At 39.5% G+C, this 22,355-nt stretch overlaps 4 protein-coding genes across 4 annotated transcripts in view; 1 reads left to right on the top strand and 3 right to left on the bottom strand.

Moving 5' to 3' along the window:
- Positions 1–9,767, bottom strand: part of LOC142337483 (COP9 signalosome complex subunit 5-like) — a 235,183-nt gene extending 225,416 nt beyond the window's left edge. The window contains exon 1 of the mRNA XM_075386737.1: positions 9,752–9,767. The gene's annotated coding sequence lies outside the window, so the exon portion shown is untranslated. The remainder of the gene's footprint in view (positions 1–9,751) is intronic.
- LOC142337485 (peroxiredoxin-2-like) overlaps positions 1–22,355 on the bottom strand; it is a 538,029-nt gene that overhangs the window by 279,601 nt on the left and 236,073 nt on the right. The window lies entirely within an intron of this gene.
- LOC142337484 (transmembrane protein 64-like) overlaps positions 1–22,355 on the bottom strand; it is a 227,808-nt gene that overhangs the window by 149,901 nt on the left and 55,552 nt on the right. The window lies entirely within an intron of this gene.
- LOC142337996 (E3 ubiquitin-protein ligase UBR5-like) overlaps positions 10,183–22,355 on the top strand; it is a 204,229-nt gene continuing 192,056 nt past the window's right edge. The window contains exons 1-7 of the mRNA XM_075387630.1: positions 10,183–10,279; positions 10,349–10,475; positions 10,590–10,663; positions 10,739–11,048; positions 11,415–11,727; positions 11,997–12,250; positions 12,542–12,667. Of these exons, the coding sequence (XP_075243745.1) occupies positions 10,218–10,279; positions 10,349–10,475; positions 10,590–10,663; positions 10,739–11,048; positions 11,415–11,727; positions 11,997–12,250; positions 12,542–12,667 (1,266 nt within the window). The 5' untranslated portion in view covers positions 10,183–10,217. The remainder of the gene's footprint in view (positions 10,280–10,348; positions 10,476–10,589; positions 10,664–10,738; positions 11,049–11,414; positions 11,728–11,996; positions 12,251–12,541; positions 12,668–22,355) is intronic.

Below are 22,355 nucleotides of genomic sequence, written 5' to 3'. Positions count from 1 at the left end.
AGATCATTCCTAGGATCAGTTCAGCTTATCAGCAACTTCATATCTAATCTAGCACTTTTGTTCTGAACTGCTCGTCCGCTCCTGATGAAATCTGTAAAACATATATTTGAGCCGAGGAACAAGGAAAATATTTCAACGGAATTAAAACAAAAAATCATTTAGCAGGCAAATTTGCCACTTCAAACCAAATGTTGAAACGAGGCACCTGGGTCGAAAATTGCGGCTACGTTAGAATAAAACTCCAAGATGGGTGGAGAATCATTGCATATGAGTCCACAATTTTAAAATCTACACAAAAACGTAACAAAGTCAATGGTATTGAGTTTTTATGCATAGTTTGGTCAACTGATCACCTCAAACACTACAGAAACGGCAAAATTTGGCAGTTATAAAGGATCATCGAGCATTACTCTCAAAATTAACAGAAGCAACACACTTTAAAAGAGTCGCCTATACAGACGGGTATCAAATATTTCCTTTGTAAGCTCAAAATGTGAGGGATCTGAAATTACAAAGGCAACCAAGCTGGGAGGATTTGGAGTGGGAAAAATCCCAAAAACCAACTGTTTTTGTTACCTTGCTCCAGAGTAGTTTCTGGTTTTTGGCTAATCTAACACCCACCAGGTAAGGAACACCTAATTTAACGTACTAATCGAAATTATCTGTTAAAAACTTTTCTATGGGCTACTTTCCAGGGCTATCTAGATGTTTCTACTTATACCAATTGCCTACTTGTTTGGTGTCTACCTGTTACCTGCCACTTGTCTGCTAAACTTATACAACTTAAATCTAATTACGTATTGTTAACAATCCAACTAACTCACATTTGCTACTTACCTGCAAACCTATACCAAAAATACCTACCTACAGGTGACCAAATTTCACCTAACTAACACCCTCTAACTAACTGCGGCAATTTTTACTTTTTGATACCTAATTATACTTACTTATATCTACTTAAACTTACTTATACCTACTTTCTAATTACCGGTAACTCTGTTGCTCGATACCTGCAATCTCCCAGTAACAGTTTTTACCAATAGGTTTGTACCTTAGTGAAATGCAGAGAACTCGAGATAGTATTCAAACGGGGGATTTTGAGGTAGTTAAGATATCCAAGAGAAACGAAAAGCAGAGATAGCGTTAGTGGTTTGGAAGGCAACCGACAGGGGAGTTGGCGGCGGATAAAACCTCAAAACCAAAAAGCAAACAAAGCGAAGTGGATTGGAAAGGCAAACAACCGGAGGGAATTTAGGGGGGTGGGGTAAGAACCCCAAAAATTGAAATCAAAAAAGAGCGCGGGTGTTGACAGGGCAACCAAACCTAGGCATTTCGGGCGGGTAAAACTCCAAAACCGAAAGCAGAGAAAGCGCAGGGTTTTGGCAGGGCAACTAAGAGGGGAGATTTGAGGCAGGTAAACCCCAAAGACAAAAAGCAAATAAGGCGAGGTCTGTTGGGAAGGCAACCAGCCGGGGGAATTTGCGGCAGGTAAAACCCCAACAACCGAAGGCAAAGAACGCGCGGGGTGCCGGAAACGCAACCAACATGGGGATTTGGGGCGTGTAAAAATTAGTTTTTTTTTATTGCGAGTGTTTTGTATTAATGTGTTTTGTGTTCTGAAATGATTGCTAAATCAATTTTCATTGATGATTTATTTAATGTTTTTAAGAAAACAAATCAAAAGGGACTTGAATAACGTAAGAATAGAACGTTAAGTGTTTTATGGGCTGAAATAAAGATATCAAGTAGTTATGGGATTCCATTAATAGTTACGCAATTGCAATGAAGGAAAGAAAACAAATAACTCACATGTTAGATTTCAACCCTTTCGGTAAAATACTAAATTATTTTGATATAAAAACATTTTTAATACAGGACAAAAGTTTATAACCAAATGAAAGATAAGATATTCACTAATTGACTAATTTTTTTGATACATCAATTAAAATTTCTGTACAATTGAGTATCATCCTGTTTCTGGTGAATTGATAGATTGATGTAGAGGATTTTGCGTTGCAATTGTTTCCGTTACTATTTTGAGTGGAACCCGCGAAGCGAATGACACCTTTAATTACAAGAGTTTGGTTACTCTTTTGGGTATAGATTGCGGCGGAATTGACTATACCCAACTTTAGTTAGTAAATCGCAGCGCAAAGGATAGGTTTGATTTACCAACTGCTTTTTAGCAATCTGGATTAGAGGGAGAAACCATTTACAGTGATTTTACCAGAAAGCGGAATTTGATCATAAAGTGAACATGCAGCGGAATAAATCAAGATGGAAACCAAAAAATTGCTTAACACTTGAACAGAAAAATATTTCCCGATACTATGTCTGAAGAATGGATGGGTGAATGTGGCAACAAATTAAGTTGAAAATGAAACAAAAAAACTAAGCCTTCTTATGAATTTTAATACAATGACATCTAGGAATGCCATTCCCGGTTGAAAATCCCCCTTGAAGAAATACTTTAGAACATTATAATGTATTTTACGGTCTAACCAATATGCCGGCAGAGTTTTAGAAAGCAATGGACTATGCTCTTATTGGACTACAAAATAATTTTTTCGACGACATCTTAATTGTTAGTACAGGATCTAAAGACAAACATTTAAAACGTTACAAAAAGCAGCCAGCCAGCAATAATTTGCGCATCAAACTCCCAAATACTACCTAATCTGTAATAGAAAGATTGGTCCATAAATTTGCTCAATCCGGGATTTCGCCTCTAGGATTGTCGACAGCCTCATTTTTAGCAGTTCCACCACCAAACATGCCACAAAAATTCTGATCATTCCGAGGATCAGTTCATTATATCAGCAAATTTATACCTAAACTAGCACTTTTTTGCTAACCTCAACGTCTATTCTTAACAATATCTATGAAATGTGTTTGAACCGAGCAACAAAGTAAACACTTCAAAGAATTTAAAAACAAAATCGCATCAAGGATTATGAGGACCAGAATTTTTGGAAATTATAGGCAAAGTTTTGAGCAAGAACTTGTAGGCCATATTGAAGACAGGTAGGCGATACTTAAGGAAGTGCGGGAATTCGTCCTCAAAAATGGCGAACAAACACTGAGAGAAATCGCTTCCTACATGCACTCTCTTTGGAGAGCTTTGAGCGTAAAGCTTAGATCCTTTTGTATTGATCGGAGGATAGCCATTGCGAAAGCATTAAAAAGTATTCTGCTGGTGTACATCCATCAACTCATCCAGGCAGCTTGAAAAAGCTCACTCTTTCAAAATTGTTCATAGTCTTTTACCGGGATATATTGGCCGAACCGAGTGTGTGTGAGATGCATGCACGGAAATTGGTAAAAATTAAAACTTTTTGTTCTATAAAGCGAATGATTGTCTGTAACTAGTTCTAGAGAACCAAACAAAGAGCTCTAAATGGGCTTTGGAGGGCCTGTTTTAACGAGAATAGCACTGACTAATTATTTCTGTTTGCAATTGCCACCCAACTGCTGAAAATTTTCCAATTTTTTATCATTGCAGTTGCTATCAGTGCAATAAACAATCTACAATCAGGTATTTATACATATATTTTTATATATGTATATATATATATATATATATATATATATATGAATGGGAAGGAATGTGCCACAATACTATTGTGCCACAATTCTCTTGTACCGGGATTATGCTTCTCGAATCGAAAAAAATTCAATTTTAGCTTCTCAACCGCAAAGTTTGCTGCAAAAAATTTAAGAACATTCCTGGGAGGACATTAACAGAAGAAACACACTTTAAACAGTCATCCATTTAGACGGGTATCAATTATTTCCTTATAATTTAAAAACTGAGATTTTGTTGGGAGCGAAAAGCGGACTCGTCAATTAAATTTCGCTAATCAATTTGCGAAAACAAGAAAGATCTCTTCATATGACAAACATTTCATAGTTTCCTCTATTTTAGAAAATCGACACCCGTTTAACGCATCTTAAAAACTAAATCTATCTTATCAAAAAAAAATTAACGTACAAATTAAATCACGAGTTAAAAAAACGCTTTTGTCAGGATACTGCATCACAATCTCCATCTACCGAAAAAAAATCGTTAAATTCTAATGCGTTAAGCGCATCACAACTCAACAGTACTAAACATTTATCGCTAATGACGTCGGAAATAATTCATCCTTTTGAAAACTCCATTTTATATATATATATATATATATATATATATATATATATATATATGGACGTAAATATATAACTGAATATATTTTTATATATATATATATATATATATATATATATATAGAAATCCCAGATCAATTAGACTCTATCAAGCTAAACGCTTGACTGGAAAATGATTTGAAGATTTTTTAGTTTCAAAACAGTATTGAAGCCATAAATGCAACTGCTAGCGATGGCATAGCCATTGGACATGCAAAAAAACTCAATATGTCTATTAGAATTCTACTATTATGTATAAAAGCCCAACCCAATAATAATTTTCAATCTTTTTCATGCATTACATGCAAAACTTGATAAATTAAGAAAATACAAAAAGAAAACGACAAATGCAACAGACCTTGAAGCGCATTTTGTTAGATCATGTAATATTCCCATTCCAAACACAATAACAAAGATAGAAATTAGAAATCCAAATTACGAGAAAGTAATAAATCCTTATTTAGACGAGAACGCTACCCTTGCCGTATAATACTTCACTGACGCTCAGTGGGTATATCAGAGATTATTCAGTGACACCAGATTAGAAAAATTCATGTGACACTTCGGACTCAGATTTGTCTTCAAAAAGTAAGAGACAGAGAAAAATGAAAAAAACGACTCAAATACAAATGGCTGTTGAGAAGTTTTTTATACAGAGGTTTTGAATCACCCTATTGTGGCACTAAGCCAATATTTCTAGGAAGAAGCTCCCTGAGAGAACCAAGAAAAAAGCGGACATGTTTTCGGTAACCCAATTGGGCCATAAAAGAGAGAAATGCATGTCTTAGTTGCTTAACAAAGCAACAAAAGCAATGATCACTTAAAGATTGCTAAAAATTAAAACTGCATAAAGATTATTTACTACTTAAAATTAATAATTTTACATAATCGTGGAAGAAGTATTCATTTTCTGATTTTTTTCCCAGTTTTCTCTTCACATAAAACACTTAAAATTTAAGGTGTTGGTTTATCTCAATGCAATTGGAATTGACGATGCATGTTTTAAATCGTTTGTCGAAAAAAATGCTCTTTTGCCATTCTGTGTTGTGTCAGAGAGTCGAATAACAATTCAATTTTGGGCTATTGAAAATAATTTTTTCGAATAGCTTTATCGAAGCAAGAGCTTGTAGGCCATATTTACCACAGGTAGGCGATACTTAATGAGGTGCGGGAATTCGTCCTCAAAAATAGCGAATAAACATTGAAAGAAATCGATCCCTATATCCACTTTCTTGTGAGATCTTTGAGCCTAAAGCGTAGATCTTTGTATATCGATCGGTTGATAACCATTTCGAAAGCATTCAAAAATTTTCTGCCGTAGTACATCCAATCAACTCTTCCAGGCAGCTTGAAAATGCTTGAAGTTGGTAAGAAATTATAACCTTTCGTATATCCGAACTGACGAGGAGATATTCTCTTTCTGTCAAAAGGACATAGAGTTTAAAAATAATTCGTTCAAAGACTAAGGATATTTTTTTTAAGTTACTAATTGGACAATAAGACTTAAAATAGAATTTGGTTCTCGTTTAAAAAGTTGTTATGATCATTGCTTTTTCCATAGATTTGGATATATCGAAGTTTCAGCAATGCTTTGAAAAAGTTTCATGACATGATAAGTTAAGCTATCTGTAGCTATCCAAAAAAGTCTCCTGGAATTTTGTCAAAACCTTTACCGATGGAAGTGTGAGATAAGATGGCTCGAATATCGTCCTTGGTGAAGCAGAGCTCATTTAAGGTCCGTTGTTCAAAGTCGTCAAAAAACCAACAGCAGGTTGACAGAATTTCATAAAATAGGCATTAAAAGCGTTCTCAATGGACGGGTACCCATTATGCTTTGTATTTTGAGATCTCATTTCAATAGGTAAGTGCCCAGTTTTGAGTCTACTAAAAGGACGAAAACATTTTGACGCGTTAGTATTATTTGAGGCAAACTGATCAAGATACACTGCAGTGTCAAGTTCTAAATCTCTGCTAATTTCTTCCACCATTGCAGAAGGAAACATGCAATAAATTTTAACAACGTTGTTGCGTTTACTCAAAGCATGAATAGTTTAACAAGAATAGAACTATGGTAGTTTATTTCTTTTCGATCGTTTCATTGTTGTATAACTGCAAAGAAGATCATCCAGATATTTCAAAAAGAAGGGTACAAATTCCAGTGATTTTGTATCTAATGCTAAGGAAAACAAACTAGAAGACAAAATATGACTGATAGAGGAATAACAGTCACGAGAAAGAAATTAAAAGCTAGAGTTTTTTTCGGAATTGAGCTCTGGTAGGTCAATGCAAGTTTTAGGGCCAAAATGGTCACTAAAATAAGTTTTCGTGATGAAGTTTAATGATAGATAAAGGTGGTCAAAGATAGCAAAAACAAATCCAGCATATGACTACCCTCGTGTGTGCCATCCTGGACTGTCTGTAGAAAAATAATTTGTGTAAAGGTCGAAGAAACTTTCGATATCATTATGAGAGAATGAGAAAAAGACCCAGTCAACATTGCTAAATACATTATTGTTTTGAGGAATGCCAACACCACTATGAGCACTTTTCTCTTTTTTAGCTATGGGTGGTACATTGTAGTTAGTATCGAAGATCAATTTCGAGTCAAAATCAGAATCAAGTCAAGTTTCTGTGAGGCAAACAATTTGCGGACAAAGTTTAGATTAAGAAATAGTCAGCTGTAGGCGTTTTTTAGCTGAAGCATTGCCCCGAACGTTGATCGTAATGAATGAGAATTGTAGTCCATCAAGAGCTACCTCTTGATTGTCGTAAAATAGCTTTAACTTATGTATCTTGAACTTATATTTGATGCAACCACATTGTTGTTGATGTTGTTGTTGTGATTTTTCGGCCTCAAGTCAAGGGGATTGCTTCCATAAGTTTTGGTCTTGATTCAACTATTTTCTGCAATCGGAGCAACCACAAAAAATGGTCCATGTATACACTACTCTTTCGTTGAAGTTCAACATCAGACGGTCCCACATGAAAGACAGAATACGTCTATTCAGTCCCAAAGGCTGGGAAAAGTCTATCTCTTCAGGCAGATTGCTGGCAACTTTGGCAGTTCGAAAGTAAAAGTTCTCTCTGAATTTTTCGGTTCTCAGTTTTGGAAGTTTGAATAATTTGCTTTTAACTCTACCATTTTGGTGTTCATAGGTTTCTATCAATGGAAGTGCGTTTTCTTTATCATGGTACAGTTTAGACAATAGAAGTAAATTATTGAGTTGTAGAAACATAGGAAGCGGAAGTAATCTTAGGGATATCATGTTTTCAAAGTACGATGCATTCCTATAGCCCGATATCCACTTCAACGCACGTTTTTGAAAGCATTCCATTAGTCTCATACTTCCACGCGATGGGTGCCAAGTGCTTGAAGCAAAAGTAATCAAGGGTAGAATTATGGATTTGTAAGCACAAATTTTGGCTCTCATTTCCATATTCTTCGGTAAATTTCTCTTCAGAAAACTTAAAGCTCGATTAGTTTTCGCAGACCTAGACTCGAGGTGCTTTGCCGCTTTCAGGGTACCTGTAAGCTGCACTCCCAAGTCAGTCACCTTTGTGGATTGCTCTAATGAAGTGTTATTCATCGTAAGGCTGAGGGACTGTCCCTTAAATGCTATATAACAACAATTTTCAGCAGTAAGTGACATTCTGTTCCTGGATACCCAAAGTGAGATTCTGTCAACTTCTTTTTGAATTTCTTGGTTACTTTTGTCAATAAACAAGAACTTTGCGTCATCCGCATACAGATATGGGGTGCTGCATATCAAGGAAGTTGGAAAATCTTTAATGAAGATGCAGAAGAGTAAGGGGCCGAAAATGGAACCCTGTGGAACACCACTTGATACTTGTAGAAGGTCCGACCTGACACCATCTTATCTCACGAACTGTTTACGGTTATAAAAATAGTCCTTGAGAAGACTAAGTACACACCCTCCCACTCCAATTCTCCTTAATTTGATCAACAATTCAGCATGCGGGACCTTATCGAATGCTTTTGAGAAGTCGGTGTATAAGGAATACACCGAATTTGTGTTTCCTTCCAACGCAAATTGAACGTCGTTCAAGAGACAGAGCATGTTCGACACAACGGATTGTTTTTTCACATATCCATGTCGACTGGCTGTTAAATGATCCGAGACCAGCTTTTCGATCGGATCATACATACATCGTTCGAGTGCTTTCGAAACTATAGACAGCAATGTCACTGGTCTGTAATTTTTGACACTTGCTCTGCAGGCTCTTTTATGGATGGGCGACACAGCTCCAATTTTCCAACAGTTCCGGATTTTTCCTAATCTTTTGATGTTCCTAAAGATTGCGCTCAAAAATAGACTGAGTGGTTCAGCCAGTTGCTTCAAGAAACAGGCGGGAATGTTATCTGGACCTCAAGTTTTTGAGACATTAAGGTTTGTTAAGATTGCTCTTAGTCTTTTTGAGCTGACATCAGAATTCATTGTATCTTTTCGAACTTTTTCTTCAACAGCTTTATCTCTTTTTCTTTATCAGCCGCAGACAACTCTGGTTCGACTAAAATTTTCCTAGGTGCATGTAACTTGCTCTCAATGGCTTGACCTAAGCATAACCTAGCATCTCAAATAGACGGAGACGTCACCAATATAGGACGGTGCTTCGTAGAAACATACTTTCCTTATCGAAAGCAGTCTTCAATAGCTAACTGGGATCTTTTCCGTTTGTGCCCCCCCTGTACGTTATGCGCCCCCAGTTACAGAGCACGTGCCATTACATAGTAAATCATTATGTAAAAATATTGCACGTGCGGCTGGGGGGTGCAAATAATATGCGCTCGCTCAGCTTGGGGGCACAAACGGAAAAGATCCGCTAACTGAACGCCCATTTTGTATTGATTGTTTGTCCCTCAACAGATGTTCATTAGAAAAATTTCCTTGTTTTCAGGTATACCAATAACTTTAAGTTGTCGTAAAAATTTGTTATCGTTTATGGCTGGCTCAACAATTCGTCTCTCATTTGTCTTGTATAATTCCATTGGTTTGATATTAAACTGAGTTAACTTTTGTTTTATTTCCTCTGTAACCTTTTTTTTGTTCATCAAGAATTTTATTCAAAGTGTTCATTCTACTGTCAACAAGATTCAGTATTTTTAAATATGACAGCTTCTTTTAAATTCAGTAGAGTGGCTTTCAGCAAGCAATGTAGCCAATCCTTTGTGAGCTTCCCAGTGAGAGTCTTGTAGTCAACATCATTGTTCATTGCAACAAGGAGTTCTTCAACACTTGGATAGTATCAAGAAGTTGAGTTGACTCTTGAGGCCACTCGGTTGCTCGCATCATCAGTGGTCATCATTTAAAATATGAAACTGGGGGCGTCCATTAAGCTTGGGGGGGTACAAACGGAAGAGATCCATTTGGATCTTTTCCGTTTGTGCCCCCCCCCCCCCCCAGTACGCTATGCGCCCCCCAGTTACAGAGAACGTGCCATTACATAGTAAATCACTATGTAAAAATATTGCACGTGCGTCTGGGGGGTGCAAATAATATGCGCCCATTAAGCTGGGGGGGGGGGCACAAACGGAAGAGATCCAACTATTTAATAAGTTTATCACAATTGGGCTAAATATTGAGCATGCACAATAGGCTTCAAAAAACAATAGACTTGAGAGGTTACAGATTTTAGTTACCTCATTTTTGTAAAAATTTACCTCTCTGAGCTTTTATCTTTCTCGACTTTTTGTTCTCACCTTTTCGAACAATTGCTTATTTGAACTTTATGGGACACACTAATATGCACCCACTAAGCCCGGGGGTACAAACGGAAAAGATCCAAATTAAGTGACCCGATCTTTTGATGGGATCATCTGATTATCCATGAACAGTTTGAGTGAAGCTGAGTTAATTTTCAGCTGAATAAGAAACGTGGGGCCCCTATTTTCGGTTAACCTCGATTTCTATATAAAAAAAGCTCTCGAGTCATTGAATGCGGAAAGATATTGGCATTCTCTTGTTTTCCTCTGTCTGTTTCTCTCATTGTATCTTTCAGATAATAGTGAATGTATGGACGAATTTCGTTTTTTCACCTATTCGCTACCAGGATCAGACGAAATATTTAATGAGAAGTAAACCAGCTTATGTAAATTATTTTTCAAAGTACTTCAGTGTAATTTTTTAATATATTATTTTTTTAGGTTAAGCAGTGTTAGTGACTCTATAAATAAGCAGAAAGTAATCAACCCACCGTGGGTTGCTGCTCTCGGACAGTCTTCAGTTAGACAAATTGCAGTTGCGTCAAGTCATATTGCCATTTTATTGGAGGCACGTAAATATTCACTTTTCACGTGAATTTGCCTGGTCACCATTGCGAGTCCTTTTACATCAATATGTAAGATTGATTAGGTTTCCATCAATAATGTTCAATTGTGATTTCAGGATGGACGAATTTGCCGAATCGCTTACTCTCTAAATGCCGAACACATTGAATCTAACAAAAATGATTCCAAAAGGTAACATTAATAGGCTAACAATTATAAATTCTGAATTACAATTTATGACTGCGTCATTGATTTTCCACATTCCAGCCTATGGTCTGCAAAGAAACCGAAAAAGAAGAGCGCAAGATTGATTGGTGGCCTGACTGGCGCTGAAAGAGTGCCGTATAGGCGAAATGTAACCTCAGCAACTATTGGATCAAGTAGCGCAAATGCTGGTGCTTCTGGTGGCAGTGGCAGCGCACCATCTCGACCTGGCAGGCCAAATTACCGCAATTTGTTTATGAGCAGTGTCCCTTTTATCCCTCCTTCACAAGTCCCCGAAGACCTTATTGTGCAAGTTCAGAATGTGTTGCAAGGCAAATCGCGTAGTCTGATAATCAGAGAGCTACAGAGAACGGTATGTGGATGTTATTGAATGTAAAGTTCTGTGATCTTGAAAGTTGAAGGCAATTGACTAGAAGTTTGAGGAGAATTGTGGGCTGTTTACCGTTAGTAACCCCCCAGTATAGCATTTGTGTGCATATTATTTGCACCCCAAGAGCACGTGCCCAATTTATACATAATGATTTATTATTGAGTAATTAATGGTATGTGTAGGGGGGGGGGGGGGGGGTTGCATGGCGGGTGTACTGGGAGGGTCACAGTAAAGAAAAGTCCATTCCGCCAATTACTTGCAAATTTCTTGAGCGGCGCGGTACCGCAGAAACCCGCAGCTTGTTTATCCGTCATGTAGATCTTCCTAGCTAACATTGATTTGGTTTAGAATCTTGATGTAAATTCTGCCGTGAACAATCTTCTGTCTCGAGACGACGAAGATGGCGAGGATGATGAAGTTGGAGACCTATTTGCGGATGATCTGATGTCATTCGTGGAAAACAACTTGTCAGAGCGAGCTGGTAACTATATTCTGGAATCAGAACAGATGTTAGTAGAAGATTATCTCAACTATGCTACAGCATATCGGTCCTCATCGACTGCAGCCAATGTTGGTCGACAGCGACTCAGTTTGAGAAATGAGATACTGCGATCCACCGGAATCACATCCAGTGCCGATAGGGGATCAGGAAATGCAACAGGTATTGCAATAAATTTGTGGTATAAGTTCGAAGATTGCAACTTTAAATATATGACTGCTGTGGTTTTGTGAAAACTTGTGTATTCCTAATCATTTAACCCGAAAATGGATTTTTGTGTGTCATTATAGTGTTTGAAAACGGAATAATTTGAGTGGAAGTCCTGCAGAGCTGCCTAATGATTTATATCTGACAAGCACTGTTAGTTTTATGATAAATATAATGCGCAGAAGTGTGCCTTCCTTTTAATAAGTTTGTGATTGTGTTTATAGGTGCTAGTACCGGCGGTGGTTCCAGCGCCAACCCAATTGGCTCTTCTGCAACTGGTGCTTCGGGAGGCAGTGGCACTACTGATGGCAGTGGGCAACCATGGGAGCTGGGAGTCACGGACTCGGCAGGTGTGGGAAGTGGGGGAATTAAAGGCGGAAAAACTGGTAATGAGTACTCCACTCTAATAGGCGGTGGAGGCAACAATGACGTCATAAGTTGGGAGGAACCAGAGTGGTTCATTCTGCTTCCAGATGCGGTGCGAACCTTTTGGAATGAGCAATATTGTGTAGAAATTTCAGTTTTTCGATGTAACTGTACTTGTATTGAGCTTTGATCTATTGAAACAGAGAGGAGTCGTTTTCATCTAGGATTTAACTTGAGATTGATATGATGAGCTCCCACTTTTTTTTTAAAAAAAAGATGAACGCACCTTTTGCTTGTCTTTTGCAAGGACGTTCAATGTATTTTTCGTGTGTTGTGATGGGATGATGTTAAATTTTTTGTTTTTTTTTTGTTGAGATATTTGTTTTTTTTTTGCTGTGTGTAGGTGAGCAGTCCTCCTCCCAAGTTTGTGCAGATAGCCGCCATGCACTCTGAACTGGTTGCACTCTCCAAGTCTGGCCAAGTCTACCAATGGAAGTGGAATGTCTCCATGCCATTCGTACACCCTGATGTAAGTCAGTTATGCTATCTGGAAATGCGGGAAGGAGCTGCATGTAAAGTTGGTAAAAAATAGGTGCCTATTTCTTCAAAGTTTTAAGCAATTACATGGACGCGTTTTGCGTGTTGCTTTTACCGATTTGACGGTTACGTCTGTTTAACGTTCCGCACCTGTCTTTTTAAGTGCCTCTTGGTTATCTCAGAGTGAAATGTTTAAATATTTGGCTATTTAGTGTTTAAGCCTGGAAAACAGAGAGCAATTTTTACTGAATGGCTCTTATCTAAAATGCGGCTGAAACTATCGATAACATAAGTTTTCGGTTTTTTAGAAAAACATGAAAAAATTAATCTGCCAGCTGTTTTCCAAATTTTAAGGTTTTGGATCAAATCCTATTCACTTCTCCATTGTTTTTATTAAAAAAAAATTTTAAAGTTACTTGGGAATTTAATGACGGTGGCAATTTGAAAGTGTGAATTTTGATGTGCCTACGGCTAAGAGCTCTTTTCTTTTTAATAGCCTTGAAGAAATCGCCCGACTGTTATTTGTCTCATCGTGTTTTTTGCTTCACTGTTTTGGTCCTAGAACATTCGTTCGATCACAGCAGTGATTTGAGTTTTCGGATGACTTTTTCCCGCTTGACTTCTTGCGTTTCGCCTGATCTTAATTGATCGCTTTTAGAATATTATCTGCTAACTTAATTTGCGGAAGTTTACTACAGAAAGCGTAATCAAAAGCGGGCCGTAATTGGTTCCATTTTTCCTTCTAAGTCTTATTAGTGGTCTAAAGAAATTTCTAATGTTGGTTTTACTCGCACTCCATCCCTCTCTCCCAATAAAAGAAGATTTATTTATCCATCTCATACATATTAACAATACACTGGCAGAATCAACAATATTTACAGATGGAAGGGACAAACAACGAGTCACTGTGAACTTCTTTTCAGTTTTCCCACGCGATAGATCACAAATTCAGGCAGCATATTTTAGACAGCGTATATAGTACAGGAGGAAAATTAATAATTAAAAATAACAAATGTTACTACGAACTTAGCAGCAACCTGGAGTAATGCTAGAATCACTGAATCAAGCTCAGCAGCATTTTTAACACCTTTACATTCTTAGTATCAAATTGATAAATGAGGAAAGGATAAACTCAATGATTGGATTAATTTGCCTTTCTTAATCTTTTTAAAAAACACTTGAGTCATAAATTAAAATGCTTAACATGACGCCCAGCATAACGACATCATCCGCATTCCTATAGACGCCCAGCTAATGCATCGTCAGTTTTCTTAAAACCTTTACTTGCTTACTATCAAAATGGTAAATGAGGAAAAGTTAAACTAAAAGATTGGTGTAATTTACCTTATTTAATCTATTATAGTGATAAAAAACTTGAATCAAAGTTTGAATCGGGCAGGAAAACACACATATAAAAGCCCTTGAAACCACGCAACAGCAGGAGAAATAGTCTTTCGCGCCAGTATAAACAAAATATTTGGAGCTGCTGTTCAATTTGGGACCAGAAGCAAAAACCACTGTGCCGGGAAGACATCTCTATGAGCTGCTTTGGCTCCAGGCAGTGATCAACTACTTCGTGGCGTAACTATAAAGCGATCAATACTTTCGTAGTTAACTGGTGCGACGCCTGTTGATCTCTGGGAAAAGCTCTTCTTAAGTTACGCTACACATTAAATACGAATTTAGATTGTTCATTGTTAGACGAGGTACGAATTTTTGAGGTAATGACAAGTCTGTTACTTTTTGGACTGAGTTTAGATCAATATCAGACGGAATTATGCTTATTGTTTTTAACTTATTGTACATTTTATAGGCCCGTAATTTTTTTGAGAAACGCTCAAGTTTGTTTTATTTTGTTTGAGCTATTAGATTTGATTCTGACAATCTCGCTGTGACTTCTGAAGTGATAGGAAAACGTGTCATTACAAAAAGACTAACTGTGGAGTCCATTCAAAGCTCTTAAAACAAATTTCAGTAACTCATAGAGATGCAATTTGTAAACTGACGAAAATGTTTTAACATTTATCGCTTTTCCTTCTGAAGTAGATGATTTTCAAGATCTTTTTTTTTGCAAAGTGAAGATAGGTAGCAGTGATGTATAACTGCAACATTCATAAACAAGAACCCCGTATTGAATATTGGGTTTGATGTAGTAATCAATTAATTGAGCTCTTGGAACAAAATGTCTGAGTTTCGACACAGGACCGAACTGTTTGCTCAATTTTTCTCTTAAGGATTGTATATGACTAAGGAAGAATAATTTCGAGTTAATGGTAACACCTAGATATTAACATACCGATCTATTTTCAATAAAAGCAGAGTTTAGAGAGAATCTTTGAGCCGAATCCCTTGTCTTATTATTAGTTCGTATGTTCATTTGAATTGTTTTTATTTTTACTACTAATTTATTGGAATTTAGCCAGTCATTAACTTTTTGAATATCTTCCTTGATATCAGCGCACTGTAGAGTCCATTTGCAAAAAGGTTTGTATCATCTGCAAAAAGTATAGCTTCTAAATGTCTGCAAACTAGAGGCATGTCGTTTACATAAATAATAAACTGTAGAGAACCTAATATTGAGCCTTGTGGAACACCGCAGTTTCTTCCCAACCAGATGACACATAATTTAACTTTACCCGCTGTATTCGGCCTTTTAAATAAGATTTAAACCAATTAAGAGAATTACCTCTCATTCCATAGTTTTCCAATTTACAGATCAGTAGGTTATGATCAATAGTGTCAAAAGCCTTACTAAGATCAAAAAAAAAGTTTTTACTTCATTGTGCCTCTGTTGAATCTTACCCTCTCAGTGAATTCAATTAAAGCATCAACCGTCCTGTGTTTAGTGCGAACTGCTTACAGTATAGTATATATTTTGCTCCACACATTTAGTAATGATATTGGTCGGTAGTTATTTTCGTCAAGTTTAGACCCATTTTTATGCTTCGGTATAACTTCTTCTTTTTTTCAGTTCTTTCGGAAACTCATTTTTGTTTATCGACAAATTTATTAGAAAAGTATTAGATAACCTAGCTGTCACAGGTGCCGAGACTTGGACTATGACATTACTTATATCGTCATCACCACTTGAACTTATTTTCCAGATAATTGATCGTCAACATACAGCACCATCACGCTCTTTTGCTTGAAAGAGGAACATAGATTGTTGCACTTTGGGGTCCAGACATACAAATTCTCCATTGAGATGTTTACTTATCTCAGAACCAATCTTTGCAAAGAATTTATTAAAGACTGCAGCTATTAACTCAGTAAAATAACTGTAGTCCGGAAAGCTCTTTGAATTTAACTCTATAATCGACATATAGCAACGTATAGTAAAGGAACAACGTATAATTGTAACGTACAAGCATTAGCGATGATCATAGCAACAAGTGAAAGCATAGACGGCAAGGTTTTTTCGATGCTCTTTTACTGGTTTTTTGTCTGATGTCATTGACGTCAAAATCAGTTCGTATTCAATCGGCAATTGTCTAGAAAACCTAAAAATATTGAGCCGAAAACCAGCTTAATCGATACATATTATGGTTATATTTACTTAAAATTAGGTTAAATGAACTTTTTCGGAACTTTCTACGTATATTAGAACGATTTATACGCATTTAAATTCGAATATAAATACTCAATTCTGATTGGCTAAAAATCGTTCCTTATTTACTGCGTAACATCCTCCGCCCGGAAGAAGATGTTGGGGAAACTGGTACAAGTTTTACAAGCGGGCGGACAAGTGAACCGGTCGACGTACGTATAACGGCGGAGCGCGCGACGCTATCGGAGCCGTAACGGAGTTCCACAATCCGAGCGGTTGAGTAGTAACCTCTAGGGTTGGTTTCTTCAACTATCCAAACCAAGTCACCGGTCTTAAGGTGTTGCTCGGCAGGCGTCTGCCACTTAGAGCGTCGGTTCAGCGTCGGTACGTACTCTCTGATCCAACGGGACCAGATCGCATTAGCGTATGACTGCGCACGGGCGTAACGTTTACGATGGTCGAACTCATTGTTGCCGACAACAGACGGAATACCGGTAGAGTGTTCTCCTAAGAGAAAGTGGTTGGGCGTTAAAGCGTTCAAATCGCACGGATCGGCGCTTACGGGTGTTAAAGGACGCGAATTGAGAGCATTCTCCACGAGACAAAAGGTAGTATGCAGTACCTCATCCGTGAGGCGACACGTGCCAAGAATAGTATACAACACGCGTTTGAAGCTGCGTACCAACCTCTCCCAGATACCACCTTGATGTGGTGCGCTGGGTGGATTGAACCTCCACTTAATACCTTTGTGAGCGAGCTCAGCTGCAATGTTGACAACGTTCCACTTTTCAATATTTTCTCGGAGTTCTTTGTCCGCTCCAATAAAGTTAGTGCCATTGTCCGACCAAATCATGGCAGGTGTACCTCTACGTGACACAAACCGCTCAACTCCCATAACACAGGAACTGGTGTCCATGGATGTAACTATCTCGACATGGACAGCGCGAGTAGTGAGACAGGTGAAGAGGAAGCCCCACCTTTTCTCAGTAGTACGGCGGACAGTAACATAGAATGGCCCAAAGTAGTCAACGCCAGTGTTCGTGAAGGGAGGAGACTGGTAAGCAAGTCTCTCCTTAGGTAAGTCAGACATGATTGGTTGCATAGTTACAGCTTGGAATTCTCGGCATCTCAGGCAGTGTGCTTTGATGGAACGCAAGGATGATCTTAGTTTCAGTACTGTGTAGTGTTCCTGCACAATTGATCTTAGGTATTCAACGCCCTGATGGTAATGCTTTACGTGAGTGTGTTCAAGGAACAGTTTTACAAACGGATGACGTGCATCCAAGATGATTGGGTACTTTACGTTAAACCCAACTTCAATTAACCGCTTGATGGGCCCGAGGAACGGATTAGCCCATTTGGACTAATGAACGGTGAATGTGGAGCAATTCGGCTACTCCGTTTAACGATTTTATTGTCAAGAAGATCTTTTCTTTCGGCTTCAAAAGACTCTCCTTGCACCAAGTACTGTAGATGACGCTCGGCTTCGTCAAGCTCAGTAGGGTCAGTGATGCTACCATCGGGGTTACGGTAGCCGGCATGTTTCGGCAAAAGCCGGAGAACGTACGCGGCAATGCGCAAGTACTTTTGATAAGAACTAAACTTATCAAATGGGAATAACGACGGAACGGGAGTTGTCTGTTTTTTAACAGATGTAGCGAAAGAGACAGTGTCTTCTATGATGACTGCTTGGTTGACGCCAAGTTTGATGTTATTAATGACGTCTTTGTTCGGTACGAAAGGGAAACTTGAGTTAGATAAGAAATGTGGACCATTGACCCAACTGCTTAGTTGCAAAACCTCAGCGGACATTCCACGCGTGCCAGTGTCAGCTGGATTATCCTTAGTTGCGACGTGGTTCCGTTGGTCAACGCTGGTATACTCCAAAATTTCACAAACGCGGTTTGCAACAAAGATTGGTTGCTTTTCATTAGAGTTTATCCACTGAAGAACGGTCGTGCTGTCTGTCCACATGAATACTTGGTTAACAGTTACAGTAAGTGCCTGAATAATTTCGTTCTTCAGCCGAGCGGCAAGTAGAGCTGCTTGCAATTCCAGTTTAGGGACAGTCATTACTTTCATTGGCGCCACGCGCGCTTTCCCCAAAACAAACGCAAGCTTTGTTTTTATCTTGCCCGTAGGGGTTGTTACTCGGGCTCGAAGAAATGCGACGGCGCTAAAAATATCCTGGGAACTGTCACCGAACATATGCAACTCTGTATTATCAAAGGGTCCACTAAAGTAACTTCGAGGAATTTTGATGTTTTCAAGCTTTGGTAAGTCCGCACTCCAGACCAAAATTCTTTGAACCATGTCCTGTGGGAGCTCGTCATCCCATTGCTTTCCTGTGACACGCCAGATGTCTTTTAAGAGTAATCGCGCACCGACGGTAAACGGTGCGACAAGACCAATGGGGTCAAAGACTTTCGAGACAACACTTAGGACCAAGCGTTGCGTGAGGGACTTGGTGATAGCGCAGCTTGTACCCCTACTCACAACTAAAGTGTCATTAGTGTGATCCCACTTTAACCCTAGCACATGCGATGAATCCTCCTGACATGAAACAATAACCTTGGGCTCAGTAGATTGAGGCGAACCATCAATTCGATCAGCCAGATTTTGCACATTGCTTACAAACTTTGCAAGCTTGAACCCACCGAGATAGAGAAGATGTACCAATTCCTTCGATCTATTGATGGCTTTCTCAGGAGACTCCACTGAGTCAAGGTAATCGTGCATGTAGAAGTTTTCAAGGACGGCTTTTGCAGCTTCGGGGTAAAAGTTGGCATTGTCTCTCGCAGTGCGTTGTAATGCATAGTTGGCGCATGTGGGCGAGTCTTTAGCCCCGAATATATGGCGCGTATATTGATACACTACAACGTTAGTTGTGGGGTCCTCCCTTCACAGAGAGCGAAGTGATGGTTGATCTGATGGTAATACACCAACCTGTAGAAACATTCCCTCGATGTCGGCAGAGACGGCATATGGATGTTGTCGGAAGCGAAGAAGTACGTAAATAAGGTTTTGGAGCAGATCAGGACCAGTGAGCAAAGATTTATTCAGTGAGGCGCCATGAATTTTTGCTGCTCCATTGAGCACCCTACGCACCTTACCCGGTTTGTTCGGGTTTAAAACCGGATGGTGGGGTAGGTACCACTCTTTATCGGACCGCTTCTCAACCTTGTGAGCGTCCGGAACCTCAATTACATACCCCTTGTTTAGGTCTTCCTTGATGGTACTAGTATACTTCTCTCTAAGGTCTTCATCCTTAGCCAATCGTTTTTCGAGAGATTTTAGTTGCACAAGGGATGAGAAGTAATTATTTGGGAGCTTGGTGTTATCTGCTGCCCACAGCATTCCGACATCGTATCTCAGGCCATTGTGTATGGTGGTACTCTCAAGGATTTCGTGAGCCCTTGCGTCTGCTGCAGATCTTGAGTCGACCTGCTTGTTTGCCCCGAATGATTCAATGTCGTACCATGACTTTACTTGACTTGCTAACTCATTGTTTTGTTCGATATTCACTTTAAAGCACGTTGAGGTTAAACACGAACTTGATGGTAACGGACCGCTTAAGACCCAACCTATGGGCAAGCGTACGGCAACGGGTGAACGCTTCTCATCGGCAGAGAAGTATTCTAATGGGCGGATGGCATGATAGACATCTTGTCCGAGTATCATCTCAATGTCTTTATAGGAATATGTTACGGGATCAAGGACTGCTAATTGTGGGTAAGTCTCTTGCAGGGCCTGTACATTAATTATATCTGAGCCGACGTTCAGACTTCAGACTCTCTTTAACGAAAGGGTTGACGGTGAATGGTTCGAAATCTTGTTGTTCTCTTGGTTTCACAGTAACTTCAACAACCCTAGTATCAACTACTTCTTCGGTATTAATACCCTTGACAGTTAGCTTTAGTGCTTTACCGTGCAAACCGAGTTTATCTGCGAGACTACCGGCCAACCAAGAGTTACTGCAGGCGGTATCACACAAAACTAAAGCCTTGGTATCTAAACCGGACGAATTGACCAACAGCAATTCAGTCACCTGAAGGAGCCCCTTAACATCAGTAACAGATGACATTGTTGTGGTCTTATTGGGCTGGAGTTGACTAGAAGTTGCTTTACTTTGACCTGTGTTGCCAGAAGGTTGAATGGTATTGGAATTTGTCGACTGTTTTGTTGGGAAAACCCTATCTGCTCCATGCAATAGTGTGTTATGCGAACTATTGCACCCTTCTGCTCGGCACTTTCTTGGTTGAGGGCACTGGCGGAATGTGTGCTTGTCCCGTAAGCACGAAAAGCAAAGTTTGTTATCCGCCACCAAGTTAGCTCTCTGGGTTGGAGCCTTTTCCTTGAAAACTCGACACTCCCATAGCCGGTGGTTACCTTTGCATACAATGCATCGAAAGTAAGTATGTGGAAGCAGATGGCATTTGCTTCTTTGTTTCCCTTTGTTGCGAATTTGATGCAAACACTTTTGAGGCTGTTTTGGTCTTGGTTACTGAAGTGATGTTCTCTTCAGGTTTGGCCTTGGTTGCTTTTTGTTTCATAAGATCATGGGCCTCAGCCTTTTCTTTAAGCCAATCGTTAAAGTCAAGGAGGGTAGGCTTAACCCAGTGCTTCTTAACCGTAAAGAGTGACCATGACTCTTTCATGTTTGGTGGTAACTTCTGTACCGCTTGGTTAAGTAGGGAAGCGCTCTTCAAATCAGCATCATATGATAACGACTTGAAAACCCCAACGAGACTGGATATTGCAGCAGAATAGTTTATAATGTTATCACTATTGTGCATTTTAAGAGGTGGAAAACTGCTTAGTTTATCCAAGTGTGCACTTACGACTGCCTGTGGCTGGCCAAATTTACGTTCCAAAGTCCTTAGTGCATCCTTGTACATTAAACCACAGTAAGCAAACTCGGCGATTGCAATCTTTGCTTTACCGTTGACGAGTGTTTTAAGGTACGTCAATTTAACGTCATCAGTGAGCGGCTGCGAGTCGATCGCGCTTTTGAATTGACCATACCACTCATGCCACTTTAATGGATCGCCATTAAACTCTGCAAGTTTCCACTCGGGCAAAGGGTCGTTTTTCTTACTTTTTATCGCATCAGCCAGTTCCTTAATCAATGACGCATTATCTGGTATCGGAGGGGCAGTTGCAGACACCTGCGGACCGCTCCAACTCAACGGAGTGGGCCCAACATAGGGGTATGTTGGCTGAAAAACCGAAGTGGCTAGACCAGGTACAACATTACTAGTAATCCCGATCGGGTTTTCCTGCTGTGCAACTGATGGTGATTGCATATCAATCAAAGGGGGCGAATTCTGATAAATTCGTAGTGGAACATTAGTGCTTGATGGTGCGATATGCGTAAGTACATTTGGAGGCAGACTATTCACGGTTGTTGTGTCTTGGTTGACTATTGACGGTCTGTGCTGTGGAAACCGCCAATGACTCATATTTGGCACAAAGTTCTGGCCAAGAGGGATATTGGGCATATTTGGGAAACGAGGAGCAACGGAACGTACGACTTTGTGTACTTGGCTAGTATTATTTTGAAAGTTGTTGTGAGCGGGTGGCTGATTGATCAAAGGGGCGTGCGGAATGGGAGCAGTGAGGTTAGGTACGAAAACTGGGTTCGGAATGGGAAAGTCATTAGGACGAGCGGGTTCGGAGTTGTGCTGTTGAGTGTTTTGACTTGGTGGGGCGCTTGGGTGCAAGGGAACGTTTATTGCGGGGGCTGGATGATTTGTTGGAAAAGGAGGAAGAGTGGCATTTGGTGCTCGGGGGACAAAATTAATTTGTTGTCGGGGGCATATACGCTGGGCCGAATTATTCTCGGGCAGACTTGATGTTTCAGGTCCCCTGGATTGCGAAATTTGAAGTTGTGCGTTGGGAAAAACCTCGGTTGTAATATTCTGTTTCTTGTGGTGCGAACGTCTGTTGTGGAATGGGCTGTTGAATAGGCGGTGAAGAAGCCCTGGGGCGTGTACAGAAGGCGGCTGACTATCCGCGGTTCCTTGGTTAGTTATGCTTGGGGGCGCCGTGCCTTACTGGCCTGTTTGATTCATTTACGCCCTTAGGTGCGCCTGGTAGAACGCCTGTGTGTTAGCAGCAGCCAAAAAATCTT

This window comes from Convolutriloba macropyga, chromosome 4 (assembly GCF_964194025.1).
Source record: "Convolutriloba macropyga chromosome 4, txConMacr16.3, whole genome shotgun sequence".
In the NCBI taxonomy this organism is placed as follows: domain Eukaryota; kingdom Metazoa; phylum Xenacoelomorpha; order Acoela; family Convolutidae; genus Convolutriloba; species Convolutriloba macropyga.
The sequence above is the reverse complement of the archived record's forward strand: the minus strand, read 5'-3'. Positions and strand labels throughout refer to the sequence as shown.